At 45.6% G+C, this 17,557-nt stretch overlaps 1 protein-coding gene across 2 annotated transcripts in view; it reads left to right on the top strand.

Moving 5' to 3' along the window:
- The window catches only part of PIK3R4 (phosphoinositide-3-kinase regulatory subunit 4), a 188,811-nt gene that overhangs the window by 16,393 nt on the left and 154,861 nt on the right, over nucleotides 1-17,557 (top strand). For both annotated transcript variants that reach the window (XM_085630648.1, XM_085630647.1), the window contains 2 exons: nucleotides 2,963-3,096; nucleotides 16,397-16,979. In XM_085630648.1, the coding sequence (XP_085486774.1) occupies nucleotides 2,963-3,096; nucleotides 16,397-16,979 (717 nt within the window). The remainder of the gene's footprint in view (nucleotides 1-2,962; nucleotides 3,097-16,396; nucleotides 16,980-17,557) is intronic.

Genomic DNA, 17,557 nt, shown 5'->3' with positions numbered 1-17,557 from the left:
GGTCTTAATGAGGGCCGTCTCTGTGCTGTGCCCTGGTCTAAATTCATACTGGGTAGAGTCCAGCAAATAGTTGCCTTAGATAAACTTTGAAAGTTCTAAGTTCATGATCTTTTCAGCAATTTTCGCGGGGAGGGGAACGACGTGAGATGGGACGGTGTTGATTCAATCAATCAGGCGGTTTGTAAAGCGCAAGCTACTCACTCGTAATGGGTCTCAAGGCGCTGAGGGAGTTGGGTACTGGGGGTTCCGCAGATCCTGCAGTTTTTACTGAGTTTCATCAAGAAGCCAGGTCTTGAGGTCCATTAGGATTGGTAGGGCCAAGATTGGGCTTTTTTATTAGCAGAAGAATGGAGGCTTGTTTCCATCTGGTTGGAAACACACCCAATGAGAACATCGTGTTGAAAATGGCTGAAAGATTAGTGGTGATAAGTTCCGGTATAAGCTTAATTATCCTGGGAGGCAAGGGCCTTAAGGGGACACTGATTTTGCTTGGAGCAGGAGGAAGGCCACTTGATTGGGAGATGTGGGAGAAACTTCAGAGAGAGGGAGTAGCCCTGCTCCGTCTGAGGTCTCCGCAGGGACATCTTAAGGATTTTGGGGACCCTGGGCCAAACATATTTTTGGGGCCCTTGTTCAGAACAAGCTTTACATTTATGATCAAATTTCAGCTTTTTCACGCCTTCTTTGGGCAGGTGACCGACACTGCACTGACACACTTGTCCAAATTCTAAATGTGTTTCCATCTAATATTCAGGGATAGTGATGTGTTTTTTCAATATTATAATATAGCAGCAGCTCACTAGTATTATTGCAAATAATCTCTGCAACCGAGTTCCTCTTTCGATCTAAAAGGAACATTTTTCTATGGGTGTTGCAGGGTGTTGAAAAACAAACAACGTTTCTGTGCAAAATATCTGTAATAAACTGCCACACATCATTCTTATTAAAACACATTACAGGAAAATAGTATTTTAAACAATCTATGTTTAAGAATCATTCAAGGTCATCAGGGAAGGACTGTGTGGAGAACAGAGCCAGATCTCTCAGGGGGCCCCCTGAAAGACTGGGGCCCTGGGCCCGAGTCCACTTTGCCCATTCCTTAGAACGTCTCTGCGTCTCCCCTTGTTATTGGCTTCAGGATGAGAAGTGCCAAATCTATTGCAGATTTGGTCAACCTTGCCTTTTAAGGTGAAGGCCAGAGTATCACAAAACTGTTGGCTACGTGCAGTCATATTGTTTTTTGGGGTAGAGGTAAGCTTAGTGACCACCTGAAAAAGTTCTGTATAGGAGTTGGATGCATTTTCAATCATCAGTGTGCAAAAATTACTTTTTATTTAATGAAGATTTTTGTATTTGGCAAACGCTAATTTGTATGAGTGTTTTACTTTCATACCGTAGTGCTTTCGCCAGCACCTTTCGTGCCTTCGGCAGGCTTGTTGCTCTAGTCTCAGGGCTTCGGAGAACCAAGGAGCAGACAGTTCCTTCCTGTTGGAGTGCGAGGAATTGGGAGAAGCTAATTTAATGAAGGTGGCATTAAGTCAGTCAGTGTAGTAGATAGATGCTAGTATGGCATCAGAATGGAAGACAGGTTGATTCTGTGCCAAGAGTTGGGGTAGTGTGTCCATGTCTAACTTGTGCCAGGCTGTGCGATTAGGAGACTCAAGTGGCTTGGGTAGTAAAAAAAAAAGATGGCTCCGTGGTCAGACCAACTGAGCAGAAGAAACATTTTAACTGTAATGTAAGGATTACTGGTAAAGAGGCCATCGAGGGTGTGACCAGCTGAGTGTGTGGAATCCTTAATGAGTTGGCTGAGACCTAGTGCTGAAGAAATTTCCAAGAGGGTTTCTCTGTCTTTGCCATCATTGGCTTCCAAATGAAAATTGAAGTCGCCAAGAGTAGTGAAGTTGTTGGATTGGAGACTGTACTCAATTAGTGACTGAAAGCTATGCAGAAAGTTGGTTTTGGTGACTGGGGGGTGCAATATAGAAGTATGCCTTTAAAAGTTAGTTGCTTATGGTAGCCTAAATAAGGAAAAATGCTTCACAGTCGGTGGAGGGAACAGCAGTACAATTAGCAGTAAGGCAACTGCGGTATATCAGAACCATTGCTGATATTAACCTTACTTCCATCTGATGTGTAGATGGGATCCTACTTTCTCATCAATGGCAAATCTTTTGTTCACACATTTTGTATTTACCCTTTCTTATATTTGTTAGCAAGGAAGGACTTTTTAAGTATTTTTAGTGTTGTATTATGCTTTATGTAATAGAAAATACAGTAACTTGACTTCATATCAGCAGCAGAATGTGTTCATGAACTTGTGTTTTTCATAACTTAACAACATGTGTATTTGTAAAGCGCACATTCACCCAAGCTTATCTTGGCTCTGAATAACAGATGTTTATTGTTACCCATTTCAATGGGACTCATTTTATTGTACTCAGAAGTTCGAAAGGCTGAGTCGACCTACTGGTATTTGAACCTGTAACCATGACATCATACACAGGCCCCTACAGTGGACATTTTAGTCCACTAAGCCACCAGACCCTCACTCTTGTGTATTGGCTGCCCATGATTTAAAATTAGTTTCATGGCACCCTGTCAGACCTGCCTTTACTGAGACTAGCCGTTGACTATAATCAGGTGTGTTTTGTCTTATGTGATTCATGTGTACGTGGATTGTATGCGGCACAAAGGACCAACGTACATTTTTTTGACATCCTCCTCTCACTACCCTCATCCTAAGTGCACCATGCCCCTTTCTGCTTTTCTTTGTAGGATACTTTTAATAACTTTTTGAGAATTCAGTTTTATTACCCAAGCTTCACAAATCCATCCTAAATGATAGTAAACGGAGGTGGAGTGTTCACTGTTCCTCAAGTAAATACAGTTATTACTGATTGGTGCACGAGCACGAACTGGAGAATAGAGGTAAAACCTCTCATTTTCTTTTGTGTTTTAGGTTGTGTCATAGCAGAGCTGTTTACAGAAGGAGTCCCTTTATTTGACCTGTCCCAGCTCTTGGCATACAGAGAAGGGGATTTTACTCCCGAACAGCTGTTAAACAAAATTGAAGACCATAGCATCAGAAATCTGGTAAGTGTGTTTTTTTTTTTGTAGAGATATTTTTATCTCCATCTGCGTTCATTTGTTGATTTGTTACATCAATTTCTCCCTTTCACAGAATTTGCTCTTGAGTATTAAGGAATTAAAAATAGAGTACTTTTTATACTAAATATATTGGTGCATGATTTAATAACGTGCACAAACCTTGCAATGTCAAGCTAAATTGAATCCCTTGTTATCACCGCAGTTACTTCAAAGCTCCAGGCTTTTGATTGATGTTGTTCCTCTCCTTAAACTTGTTTACCGGTTAACCTGGTAACAGAATGTAACACTAGATGGTCGATTCGGGCTTTTGCATGTTAGGTGACTCTCTCCTTGTGTTATAGACACTCTACATTGTATATAGATTTGGTCCTTCCCCCTAGTCTGTTTAGGCATCATTCGGTGATTGGACTTGACCATGGGTAAAGGAACCAGGAATGAAAGAGCGCTAAAACTACTAGGTGGAGTCTTTGTTGGTGTTTTTGTGGCTCCGACGTCTTACCTGGACCTCAAAATAAAGGAAATGGGAAAGGAAGAGGGAGTTGGGCTATGACTTAAGTAATCTTAATTAGAGCATGAAACATTCGCCTCCTCAAGTTCAGTACTCAGCACTTTACTGTAGCACAGATATTGGATTCCTCTATTCTGCCCTTAGTGATCTCTCAGACAGATTCTAAATGGATTGCTGGTAGTGTGGATATAACTCATTTAATGTTTATTTAATATTTTTGTAAGGTGTTTTAAACTGCAGGTTGCTGTTCGAAAGTGTTAAGAGGACAGGGCTGGAGGGACATCAGATTGTCGCAGCAATGGTTTTATCACAGGGCTTTTCTTTATAAAAGCACTTTTATTGGCATTTTAAAAGTTTCATAGCTAACATCAGTTTGCATTATAATGTCAGATTGTTTTATCAGTCCATAAAAGAAATGTCACATCTTTACACAATGCATATGGGTTAGGCAAAGTCCACCATGTAGATCATTATACCGTATTCTTGTTGTATCTTTGCGTCGCCCATAGTATATCTTCAGAAGAAATGGTTTTACCTCAAAGGTGAGGCAGAATCTACATAAACAGAATTAAATCCAATATTCAATGTGTAATAATATTTCTTAGAAGGAAGAAAAGTTCTGAAGGGGGAGGGCTGAACAATGCAGGGTGGCTTGTTAAATGGTAGCGGCAGTTTCAGTCGATAACCTTCCAAGTATTTGCCCGGCGATAATCGCCTCTCATACCACTCGATAATTTACCAATAAAAGAGGCAGGCGCCGGAGACTGGAAGGCAGGAAACAAGGTTTTATTCCGTCGGAGCAGAACACATCAGATCAGACAGCAAGGTATCGTCACGAGGTGCTCTAACCGCATCTCTGAGACCTGGTCTCTTATACACTGGTTTATTGCTTTATTACACATAGTACATTCTTGAGATTCTTTTGAAGTACGGGGGAATATCCCCTGGAGCCCCGGTTCAGATCCGATCCCACACATAGATACAGTAGAAGGTCCCACCCTACCCGCAGTGGGAGATGGCTATCGCGCAGCAGGGAATTCCGCTAATTCCCGGGGGGTGTGCAACTGGCCGGGTCTCAGGGGGTAGGGGCTTTGATCTACTGTAATCCCTTTGATGTGGGGTGTTTCCCTTACAGTAGGGGCAGTAAACTGCATCCGCAGGGCTAGGTGATGGCCTGGGACCAGTTCAGACAATGGGGCGCAGAGAAAGGGGGTTATCAAAGGAGAGGCATGACCATGTATGGGTTGTCGGTTGGAAGTGGTTCCGTAGCAGGGTCGCGCAGAAGGAGAGGGTTTATGGCCTGTATGAGAGAGCGGGGGTGGCCGGCGCGCGGGGGATGCTTGCAGCGCCAAGGGAAAACGCTGGCGGTCGAGAGTGAGCGGAGAGAGCGGGGTGCCTAAAATGGCGGCCGTGCATTCGTTGCGCGTGGTGCTGGGGAGGGGCAAGATGGCGCAGATAATGTTCAGTTTGCGAGCTAAATTTCCACAGTCCTCCCTTTTAACATATCTCGCCAGCTTGTCCGGCCAATATTCGCCTTTGTTAGCCTTTCAGTTACAGTATCGTCAATGTTCGTCACACATTTAAAGATACAGAGTCTTTAGGGTAGGCAGGAGTAATCTGACACATTTGTACATTGTCTCATACAGTTTGATGAAGCAGGCGAGGAGGAAGTACATTCAAAGTTACAGTATAGTTGTGTATATGGCTGGTGTTGTATGAAGGTTACTATACAAAGTTACATTTTCTTAACTTCTCAGTGTACAGTCGGAAGTGATTGATGCAACATCATGAAAACTTGATAAGAAGATAGTTAATATAATAAGGTGGTTGGGAGAGGATTTTCAACTTTGACATGGGTTCTTCTTTCCAGTGTCCTTGTTTATAAAGAGCTATCACTGGTAAGCTCTCATTGTTGTTCTTCTTTCGTTGGCACTGTTGAGCACCGGCGGTGGAACTAAGGTCCAGCTCAAATCCGATTTCTTCACGTTGCAGGGTGTGACCACTCACTGTTCTTTGATCACAGTCCTGTTCCTTAACACAGTTCACCACAGGTACTTTTGAGACAGGGTGCCGGCCTTTTGTTCCTCGGTAGTAGGTCAAAGTCATAGTCCAAATGAAAGAGGAAGAGAGAATGGGGTGGCATGGGATCAGATCAAAAATGCGGACCAAGGAGAGCAGAATCTTTTCAGCACTGGGCCCATCAATCGGGCCCGACGGGTTAAGACTTCAGGCACGCTGGTCAGTGAGCAGGGGCCTCGATGTAGCCCTTCGCGCTCATCGTTCTGATAATGGTGCCTCGTCTCACGCTCTTGTTGCTTCGTCGCTTCCCCCTTGGTCGAGGTCATAGATGTTTTATGATCCGCAGCCAGACTGTGCGTCACATCCGACCCCTCTCTTCCGATGGCTGCAGGTTATCCTTGAATAGGTTATAAGAAACGAAAGTCTTAGAGATCTTGGCAGGGAAGACATTTACATACTTCATTCTCTCTCCCAACCACCGAGTAGTTGCGGAAATGCTCTTATCTGTTACTATATGATTGGTGTCTATTAACTCTGATGTTAAGGTGCGTGTTACTAATCTATTAATTACTGCTGTGGTGCAGGGTTCTGTGGGTGTCCCTGTCCATCGTCTGGCCTTCTAGGTGTCAGTTTCTGCGCCCTATAATGTAAGGTTTGGTAATACCTGTAAGTGCGAGGTGCTATGGTCATGCGTTCACGAGCATCCTTTTCATACAGTAGGTGACCCTTTATCAGTTTAAAACAGGGGCCATCAGCTGTTTTATTCGGGATACTTCTGAGACGGCTAGTATAGGGCTGGAGTTATCTTTGGGAGAACAGGGTGCTTTAGACATTTTATTCCGGGCCAATTGGTCAGGGGTAATTCTGGGTGGTGGAGATGGTGTCCGTTAAGAACAAAAACCACTGACATATAGTCCCCGTGTTGTGGGTCAGATTGGGAGACATCAGTCGTCTTACCTGTCCTTTCCTTCTCAGCCGATTTAATGTTTGTAAAAAGGAGAGGTAGTAACGTGGTAAAGTATGGTCGTTTTTGTTTCTATCAATTTGTTCGAACACCACTGTGTTCAGGCCAATTATACACTTACCAAAGAGGTGTATGTCGTTAATTTATTCAAGAAGAAAGAGGGCAAGAAAGAGCCTTTTGCGAGGGAGGGGGAGAGAGAGAGAGAGAGAGAGAGAGAGAGAGAGAGAGAGAGAGAGAGAGAGAGAGAGAGAGAGAGAGAGAGAGAGAGAGAGAGAGAGAGATAATAGGTCACTTGGTGCACACACAACATGGAGTAGCATGGGTCTGTTCCATGTAAGAAAACACAAGCGGGGAAAAGACATAAATTCGATGATCACGTACACACAAATGTTGGATAGGGTGTGACAGTACATGCATCAAGACGGGGACTCAGGGCTGCGTTGAGCACGGGGACCTTCTCCTTTCCTGTCCTCCAATCCTATGCAATGCTGCGTACCTTTAGTATTTTGGTAGTTTATCTTATGGGTTGTCTGACCCTTTATTCTCCTCCCTTTGATCGGTGGACGAGTACTTCAATCATACAATGACGCTCTCTTCAAGTGACCCAAACATGAAATGCATACACATTCATATCGTATAGTCGTAGTACACACGCACAATCACGTCATACAGTTTTCCATGTTCCCAATGATGATCTGTAATTTTTCGCACTATCTTGCAACATTTGTCTATGTTTTCCCTGATATTGAACTTGGTGCGGTCCACGTCCACTCCACTCTTCAGTCGGAACTTCGTCGTGACCTATAGAGGGGAAATAAGAGGGGAGGGGAGGTGCAGTATTCAAAATACCCCAGCGCGCGCAGACACGAAAGGTTCTACCTACCATGTACCAGGCTAGCCGCAGGGTTGGGTAATACCACGGACCCATTATTCTTTAGTTTGAGGCAAAGATGCTCTAGTTCATTCATCTCCTAAATTCGCGTTCCCTGGTCGTGCATGTATTTCTCAATTGGTCGTGTATTATGGTGCAGGATACCATACCTTGCATGCGATATATACCTTAAGTTATAGTTCATTATTGATTTGACAATTCTTGGAAAAAGGGCAGGCGTGATGGGTACAAATTCCGTTAAAAAAAAGATTTTTAGGCAAATTGTGTCTGTATTATCTGTATGCCTTCGCTTAGGAGTAACAATCATTTATTGAAAAGAAAAAACCTTCAACAACCTAGATGATTAGTCATGACACTGATTTCGTAATTTCTTTTTAAGAAGCCCTTTATTTAAAACAATGTCAGTATGGAAATACGGGCCTACAGCCGCCATAGACCGGCCACGGTGTGAGAGGCGTCGAGCAACATGAGCAACACTAGATTAACATAAAAATCGGTTCCCCCTTTTCCCCCACCATCATGTGTGAAAGCATCGCATACATATATATATGTCTTTTTAACACAAATGTCACGTGGCTGGAACGCCACAAGGAGTTATAGGCCACTCCTACATCAGCGCCATCTTGGGGCGGGGTCGGGCCAGTGCACAGTCTAAGTCTTTCCATGAATTAGCAGTTGAACCAGAATTCCTTTTGGTAGTTCGAGAACTTTCGTTAGCGTCAACCTTGCGTCACTGCAACCTTGTAGCAATGCCACGGTTTGTTCTTAGGGCGGGGCAGCAGGCGGGTTCTTCCGCTGACGCTTTACTGTCTCCCTGTATCAAGCGGAGGCAAGGTGGCTGCCGCCCGGGGGCAAAAAAAAGGGCAATGGTGGTGGTTCTGTCCTTACCGGAAGTCCGCAGGAGTCGAACGTCAAATGACTCCAACCAATTCTGCAAGGCTGAGGGGAGCGTTCTGTCAAGGGTGGGGCCCATGCCCTAGCAAACAAGCTTTCGAGTCCAGAATTGTCTCACGGTGGGCCAGGCCTGGAACCGGAGGGGTCGACCGCCGGAGTTCAAGGGCAGCAGTAGCGGCAGCTCTTCGGTACAGTCACCGGAGAGGAGCCAGCAGCAGTAACAGCAGCAGTTCGGGTGGTGCTGCCACCGGAGTGGCATCAGTTGCAGCGACAACAGCAGTCCGGAGGACATCATCATCGGAGTGGGCCCCTACTTTCTTGGCTGCGGGGGCCCACTCCCCGCGTCGGGTGCTAGCGGCAGTCCTGGTGAACCCTGTCCTTGGGTGGTTGCCTGGCGGCCGCGTGCAGGGGTGCCGGCTCAGCCGAACGGCGGATGAAGTGGCAGGGCGCAACCCAGCTGGCCGACGTGTGAAAGACCTGGTTGGGGTGCCCTCATCTGATGGCGAGCCTCCACCTGGGGAGGTGGGGGAGGTCCGTCCGCGTCGCCTCCCCCCGCCAGGGCACCCTCCGTTATTGAAGGAAGAAGTGACTGGGAAGACTCGCACAGCGTGCCAGGGTGAAATTCAGCAGGCCGATGAAAAAGATGGCTGGGTGCAGCTTAGCTGGCCGGAGAGTTAAAGGCGGTTGGGGTGCCTGGCAAGCCTCCACCTGGGGAGGTGGGGGAGGTCCGTCCGCGTCGCCTCCCCCCGCCAGGGCAGCAGCCATAATTGAAGAAAGAAAGAAAACGGGAAGGTCCGCACAGCGTGGCGGGCTCCGCCTCGGTGTTGCCAGAACTTCGGCGCTTCGCATAGCCTCCGGCCTATTCGCACAATCGCTCGCCACTGATGTCAATGGATTTTTGCATGGTTTTTATAGCCCAAAGTCAACTAAGAGGGACCGCCCAAAACAGGCCAATGTTGCAATTTCGAGGAAGGAGAGGCGAGGACGGTGTCACGTGGACGTTAAGGCTTTGGGATGGAGGTTGCAACAGACTGTTATGTAAATAGTTGTTTAAAAACGTTTTTTATCCTGTTCATTTTGCCGGAATGTTGTTATACTTGTAATTTATTAAAAATGTTTGACCATACTATTTTGCTGGAGCGTTGTACGTATCAGCGATCTGGTTAGCGTATTCGGGAAAAAAAAAAAATGGCGTTTGCTCGATTGCACGTGATCCTAATCAAGTGTGGTGACGTTGATGGTGGGTATCAACAAACTTCCGGTTGTGTCTATTGGGGTCCCTATTTTTGTTCAGTTCCAAAAGGACCGGGCACTGGGATTTCCAGTGTCCGAACCCTCTACAGAACGCACATTGGTTCCCATCTAAGTCTCTCCGTCCGTTGTAGGGTGTAGGTGTAGGGTCTCTAGGGGGTAGCTTTCTAGGGGCGGTTGGTTGGTAGTTCTCCTTCGGGGGTTCCCTTCCTATTGTCACCCCTTGCAATTGTGCTATCATCACCCTCTCCTTTAATTCCTTTTTCTTCTTCTCTGACGCCCTATCGTTCTCGTTTTTCTGGTTTTCGTAGTATTGGGCCATCTGGAGAATGGCTGCGGGTTTGGAGGCTGCCCAACTACTCTCGCTGGTCCGTAGTTTCTGGGAAACTTCTGGCGACAGACCCTTTACATAATTCTGGACAAAGAGGTGGTGTCCGGTTGCGGTGGTCATGTCTTGGCCACTGTAGTCGGAAAACACAGTCTCGAATCGGGAGAAGTATTCAGACACGTCTTCCTGGGGTTTCTGGCGGCAAGCCGTCACTATCGACCAGTCTACCTTTCTTTCAGGGATTAGAGTCTTCAGCTTTTGTACAATCTTATCTGGGAGCTCTAGGATGGCTTTCGGGGGTTTCTGTCCTGGTTCTCGCTGTTTATCTATGGTATCGAGTTGTACCCAGGTATATCCGAACGGCTCAGCGTGGTCAACTTTCCGGATTTGTTTCCACACATCAGCCGGCAGACATAGCCCAAAGAACAAGTCGATATCTGCTAACGTCATTATCGTTGAGCCTAAGGCTGTACCTAATTCAGTGTAGAAGGCAGTCGGGTTCTTTCTCAAGTCGGGTAGGGTCTTTCTAAAGGTCAAAATATCTTGCCGGTCCCACGGCTGGTAGACCCAGTTATATACAACCCTTCCCTTCGCATCTTGGTGGTTGATGTCGTCGTGTGTTCCCTGACCCCGTGGGGGGACCCAGTAGGGGGCAGCTTCTTTAATGGGCATCATGGCATCGGCCCTTCCTCCCTTGGGTTTAGTTGCTATGGGGGTTTCTGTTTCGGTTGTTTGTCCATGTTCTTTAAGATGTCGGTAGACCTCGAGTGTACGAGTGAAGAGGTTCGCTACATCGCCCTCTCTTTCTTCCCCGATGTCTATCTTTCTATATAGGGCCGCTAAGCCTTCGGGACCTTTATCGTGGTACCTATCCTCATATGCATTCAGGGCGTGATAACAGAGCCGTACGACAAAGTGTCGTCTGCGGTTGTCGGCATACGATTTATACACATCCGTTATATACTCCTCACTTTCTTTTCGCTTCACCAGCGTCCCTACTATCCTATCGATTCCTGCTCGTTCATCCTTGGTTAATCGATTCATTCTGGTGGAATCGTTCTTTCTCATCTCATGGTCATCTAGCGTTATAGCCGACGTTGGGTTCAGTACAAGAGGCTCAGCCGGCGCGGAGGCCGTGAGGGCCGAGGCCCCTGTACTGCCTTCGTTCGTGTTCGGGGGTTGTGGGTGTTGCACTACTGGTTGGGAGGGTGCATACGGAGGGGGCATGTAAATGGTCGGGGGACCTAACAGTAATTCGTCATTCGTTTGCTGCTTGGAGGACAACACAGGGTAGAGCAAAGGAGGGGGTCCTAACAGCGTACTGGTCTGGGGTTTCGGGCTCCTGTCTTAGTTTAGTTTCCCTTCTCTCCTTTATGTCTTCTTCTAACTTTTTAGCGGCAAGGTGAGCTGCCTTTCGTAATTCCTTTTCTGCTTTTACTTCTTCCCTCTTTTTCCGTTGCGTCGCTTCTTTGCGCCACATGCCAATACTGTCAAGCATGGTAGGCGTTGTCTTATTGCTACGCAGAGCTACTTCTAGCGCTTCTATCTTGTGGTCGTCGAAGGATCCCATCAGTGGCCACTGACTTTCGGGCTCCTTCTTGGTATATTTATGCCACAGCTTGCTATAAGCCACAGCGACTAGTCCATATTTAGTGAACATGTCCTTATTAGGGGTGCCTTCCAGTGGAGCCGGGTGGTTCACCTCTAATAAGCGGTCCGGGCAGAACCAACTACCAATCAGTGGGGAGAAGATAGGCATGACGGGTTTCAACGGGGACAAAAGTCAGCACTACCTATCTTTTCACTGCTTGCAAAGACTAGACAGAATATCTCTATTCCTCGTTATTTGTAAGCAGAGAATACCTCCAAAGAACCAATATCGAACAACTAGTGTTCGGACAATCAATCAATCAATCAATGGGGAGATAAAGATAGGCACGACGGGTTTCAATGGGGACAAAAGTCTGCGTTACCTACCCTTCACTATTTGCAAAGACTAGACAGAATATTCCTATTCTACGTTATTTGCAAACAGAGAATATCTCAAAAAGCACTATTCTTCAAAACAATCAATGTTCGGACAATCAATCAATGGGGAGATAAAGATAGGCACGACGGGTTTCAATGGGGACAAAAGTCTGCGTTACCTACCCTTCACTATCTGCAAAGGGAGAGAGAGAGAGTATTTCTACTCCTCCCCGTTTGTAGACAGCGAATATCTCAAAAAGAACAATCAATGAGCAATACTAGTATTCAAACAATCAATCAATTATTTCGCACTTTTGTCGTGTTTCACGACCTTACCCGGACCGCATGGACAGTTTCTCGTCTTCCGCCTCCAGCGCCCGATCGTCCTCTATTCTCCGTATTTGCCGCGGCACTCCTGATGGTTCCCAGTCAGGACCGTAGATCACTCGAGAGAGGTCTGCTCGGAACCAGTGAAGTTCGGATGATCGGCTGCCAGACGAGGGTCTATTGGGCAGGAGCTCTCCCGATCGTTGCAGTCGTTCACTCTGTCGTCGGGACCTCTCCCACTGGATCCACGTGTCGCTGATGGGCCCCACGTTTGGGACGCCAATTGTTAAATGGTAGCGGCAGTTTCAGTCGATAACCTTCCAAGTATTTGCCCGGCGATAATCGCCTCTCATACCACTCGATAATTTACCAATAAAAGAGGCAGGCGCCGGAGACTGGAAGGCAGGAAACAAGGTTTTATTCCGTCGGAGCAGAACACATCAGATCAGACAGCAAGGTATCGTCACGAGGTGCTCTAACCGCATCTCTGAGACCTGGTCTCTTATACACTGGTTTATTGCTTTATTACACATAGTACATTCTTGAGATTCTTTTGAAGTACGGGGGAATATCCCCTGGAGCCCCGGTTCAGATCCGATCCCACACATAGATACAGTAGAAGGTCCCACCCTACCCGCAGTGGGAGATGGCTATCGCGCAGCAGGGAATTCCGCTAATTCCCGGGGGGTGTGCAACTGGCCGGGTCTCAGGGGGTAGGGGCTTTGATCTACTGTAATCCCTTTGATGTGGGGTGTTTCCCTTACAGTAGGGGCAGTAAACTGCATCCGCAGGGCTAGGTGATGGCCTGGGACCAGTTCAGACAATGGGGCGCAGAGAAAGGGGGTTATCAAAGGAGAGGCATGACCATGTATGGGTTGTCGGTTGGAAGTGGTTCCGTAGCAGGGTCGCGCAGAAGGAGAGGGTTTATGGCCTGTATGAGAGAGCGGGGGTGGCCGGCGCGCGGGGGATGCTTGCAGCGCCAAGGGAAAACGCTGGCGGTCGAGAGTGAGCGGAGAGAGCGGGGTGCCTAAAATGGCGGCCGTGCATTCGTTGCGCGTGGTGCTGGGGAGGGGCAAGATGGCGCAGATAATGTTCAGTTTGCGAGCTAAATTTCCACAGGCTAACCAGGATTTCTCTAAAACATTCTCAATCACAATCCATGCTCTCATCAACCATATCTGATTATTTTCCGGCAGCCTAATAATTATTATATTATTTTTTCGTAGTCTCCTAGGTCACCATTTTGCATTTTCTTTAGTTTGACCTCCTCTTTGAAATGTTTAACCAAAGTTTGTAGTTGCATCAAAATATTTTAGAGATTTCTCATTCTTCCATATAGCTTGCTACATATTTTCTCCAAGGGCTGCTATTTGTGTTGTTACTTATCTAATTTATGTCCTGTTTCCATAATGGTACCCTTGAATTCTGCTGCCCATATACCACAATTACCTATCCATTAACTAATCTCGTTTAATCTCTTCAGAATGTTGTTGATAAACACTGTAGATTTAGGGTATAATTATTAATTGGAGACAGGGAGGGCCAAGATGGTAGCAACTGCCTGAGACTCTGACTGTGGCTTGATTACATGCCAGTATATGCCACTCTTAGGGGCAGCTTGGAACAGGAGAGCCTGAGGAGAGAATTGGAACCTAGACTGGAGCAAATGAATTGAACATCTGCTCACGTGGGTATGGAACCAGCAAGACTTGAGGTGCCTCCACGCCCTAGCCTGCATTCAGCGTTTATGGGGCAGTGGTGATAACTTGATGGTGGTAACCCACGGTTAAGCCAGCCTTTGGTCCCTGAACCCGGGAGACCTGGAAGCACTAAGGACAGCAGAAGTGCTGGGCTGAAGAAATCAGAGAATTAAACTCCTGAGACTATGGTTAAACCAGGGCTGCTCCAATGAAGTGCTGCACAAGTAGAAGGGCCGGTGCTGGATCCAGCCAGGGAAGATGGAGGCCCCCTAAAGCGCTGGAGAACCCCTATCGACACTAGAGAAAGGAACATTGGTTTTATAACAATCCAAGCTCTCCAAGCCCTCAAAACCGAATATAAATGCAGAAACAACAGACAAGAGATGCAGAAAGGGGGGCTTTTGTATTGGGTGGGTGGCTTCATCTTGGTTTCTTTTCAAAGTAGTGTGTGAGTAGCGTTGTGATCTCTACTCCCTACCATTGTCCAGGAGGCCGTCTGGCCAAATGTGTTTCATTTTTCTTTAAGATAGACAATGATTGTTCAATAAAAATTTGACTGATTATGGTTGTTAAATACCAAAGTTACTTTTGCAGTACCTTAATAAAAAATCGAAATGTAATTTTACATCTTGGGTAGCTTTTTGTCATAATTCAAGGTTACTGTGCTTACAGCTGCCTGATTGTTACATTGCTGCTGTATAGTGCCTGTACTACACTGGACCCTTTCTCATTGCCTGTTTCCATCACTACTAATGTACTTTTATATTTCTTTGTAGACCTCATCTCTTGACAAGAGCTTCGGCTTCCCAAGATTGCTCCCTTTCAAATAATAGAGCAGAACAGTTAGTGCTGGTGATAACCCTACACCTCCACTTCTTGGGACATTGTTGCCTAAGGGAATCTGCCTACTATACCTTTTATTTCCCCCATTGCAGTAGGTTTTGTTCCCTCTAACCCAGTGGCGCCCCAGGCAGTGCTAGTAAGTGAATCCAAGTAAGTGCTCGGCCTCACTTATTGTTTACGTTAAATCTCTCTCTGCTCGGGTGCAGTGCTCTCCAGCCCTCTAGTATTAGCAGCACTGGTTCAAAACTCTGCTGCACATCTAGAGAGATTGTGACAAGTCGATCCTTAAAGTAGTTCTGCAAAGTGCCTTCAATTGGGTGACGACCTCTACTGTGATACGGAACTAGCACTCCTTAGTTCTAACCTATGTGCAAGCATATGTGCCTTTGTACTTTCACACACGACAGCTCAAGTTGTTAATTTGAGCCAAACAAACCTTCTCTTTCTTGGGTTGTCATCGGTTGTCTTCAACTTCCCTCTCATAATTACAAGCACTGCAAAAATGCTTTCCCTTTAATCATTTATCAGCCAACCAAGCCTCAGCAGACAATTCACCCATTGCCCTACGCTTTCCCATTGGGGAGAAAGGAGCTCTTTTCAGTGATGGCCAGTCTACACTTACGAGAAGCTCAGATGTGGCAGAATCTCTGCCGCTCCGCCCTTTTCACAGTTAGATGGTCTGAATTCTTACATTCTGCTAAACTATTCCCGACATTAGAAGGAGAGGCAAAGGTTAATAAGCAGAAATACTGTAGTCCTTTTGGTCCACCCAACAGGATCTCCCCCTTGGAATTCTGGCATGACACATGCTCCCTGTTATTTCACATCCATTGGTATTCTATTTTATTTCTATTTAGTTTTAACTTTGTTAATTAATATGCCACTGGGGGCATCTTCAGTGTCAGTGAGCATATAATAAACTTTGCAGTGAATATTTTTGTCTTTCCTGGAATGGGTGGGGGGCGGAGGTTAGGGTGGGTTACAGTGATTCATACTACAATTTTAACTAGGCTGGGTTATTTGGTTCAAGTTGTTTGGTGATTACACATAATGCTGGATGAAGCATCATTTACTGTGATGAGAGTGGCTGACAGACTCTCTTGTCAGATACATTAAAATACCTTCCAGTACTTTCAGTTGGAGTACAGTGTCTCTGCACTTAATTCAGAAGATTGTCAATTATTTGGATCATACATACCAAATACATTTCTTGAGTATTTGTCTCCTCAGGCACATTGCTTCTTCATAAATGTTAGTACAAAAAATTGACCTAGGTAGATCAGTCTCCTCCCTAATATAAGTTATCTTCTAAAATACTAAATCCTAGAGTAATTCCTACCACCTGAAATTGAGCAAGTGCTTCAGAGAAATTTTATGCTACAGATATCCTGTTTTCTCTGCCTTTTATACTTCCTTACTTGTTGTGTTCTATCTTACAGCACCTGTGTTGTTGGATTGTATCATGATGACAGAATGTTTTCTAGAGATGCGCAATAAAAAGGCACAGTTCTAGCCTATTTTTTCGTGGAAACATTAATTTTGCCTTGTGGAGATGTGAAATATGTGCTTTTTCTCCCTTTTAATTTCTGAGGTTTCACAAATGATCCAGCTGGAGCCAGAGAAGCGAATGGATGCTGAAGATTACCTGAAACAGCAGAGGGGGAATGCCTTCCCAGAGATCTTCTACACCTTCTTGCAGCCATATATGGCTCAGTTTGCCAAGGAAACCTTCCTGCTTGCAGATGAACGAATCCTCGTCATCCGCAAGGACTTGGACAACATCATCCACAACCTCTGTGGTGATGATCAGTCTGAGAAATCTGAGGGCGAGACTAAGGAAAATGGGCTGCTCATTTTGGTGTCCGTTATTACATCGTGTTTGCAGACACTTAAGTGCTGTGATTCCAAGCTCGCTGCACTGGAACTTGTTCTCCATTTGGCACCACGGTTGAGTGTTGATGTTTTACTGGATCGCATCACACCATATCTGTTACATTTCAGTAATGACACCGAGCCCCGGGTGAGGGCAGAATCAGTGAGGACACTTACAAAAGTTCTAGCTCTGGTGAAGGAGGTCCCACGCAATGATATCAACATCTACCCAGAATACATTTTGCCTGGTATTGCGCATTTGGCACAGGATGAGGCCACCATCGTCCGTCTGGCATACGCTGGTAAGAATGTACATGTGCCGGGGTTCACATTACATTAATCTGTGATTAAGGTGCAGAACGGTGGGGAAGATTAACTAAAGGAAGAGTAAACGAAAATACATTATACTAGCCTGTTAACATTTGTCATCTGAACCCCACATCATTCTATCCAGTTACTTAATTTTGGATACAATACTAGCATAATTAACTGTGGGAGAAAATGTGAAAATATATCACAATAATACTTCTAGGAACCTACCTGCTACATTCTGTAGCTGCAAATTAAGTATATGTTTACCTTTATTGCCTCTTATTGCTTTGTTTATATAAAGATACATACCTTGGTATAGGTGTCTCAGCCCATTACTAGGCATAGTAGTTAAACAATGGAATGGGTACTTATTTTAAAATGTGTGAAGAAGCATAAGGCTAAGTGGACCTCAGTCAATGAACAAACTCTGTTTTCAGGTGAAGCTTTTAAGCTTCCCTCATCCCCACCTAATACAGCTTAGGCATTCTTTCCTTCTTCAGAAACATCTCTATGTATCCAAAACATCATCTTAAAAAGATTTCCATTTATCATGTCCTAATGATAGCCC

The sequence above is a fragment of the Triturus cristatus genome, chromosome 10 (assembly GCF_964204655.1).
Source record: "Triturus cristatus chromosome 10, aTriCri1.1, whole genome shotgun sequence".
Taxonomy (NCBI): domain Eukaryota; kingdom Metazoa; phylum Chordata; class Amphibia; order Caudata; family Salamandridae; genus Triturus; species Triturus cristatus.
Note: the sequence above shows the minus strand (reverse complement) of the source record. Positions and strands in the feature narration are given on the sequence as shown.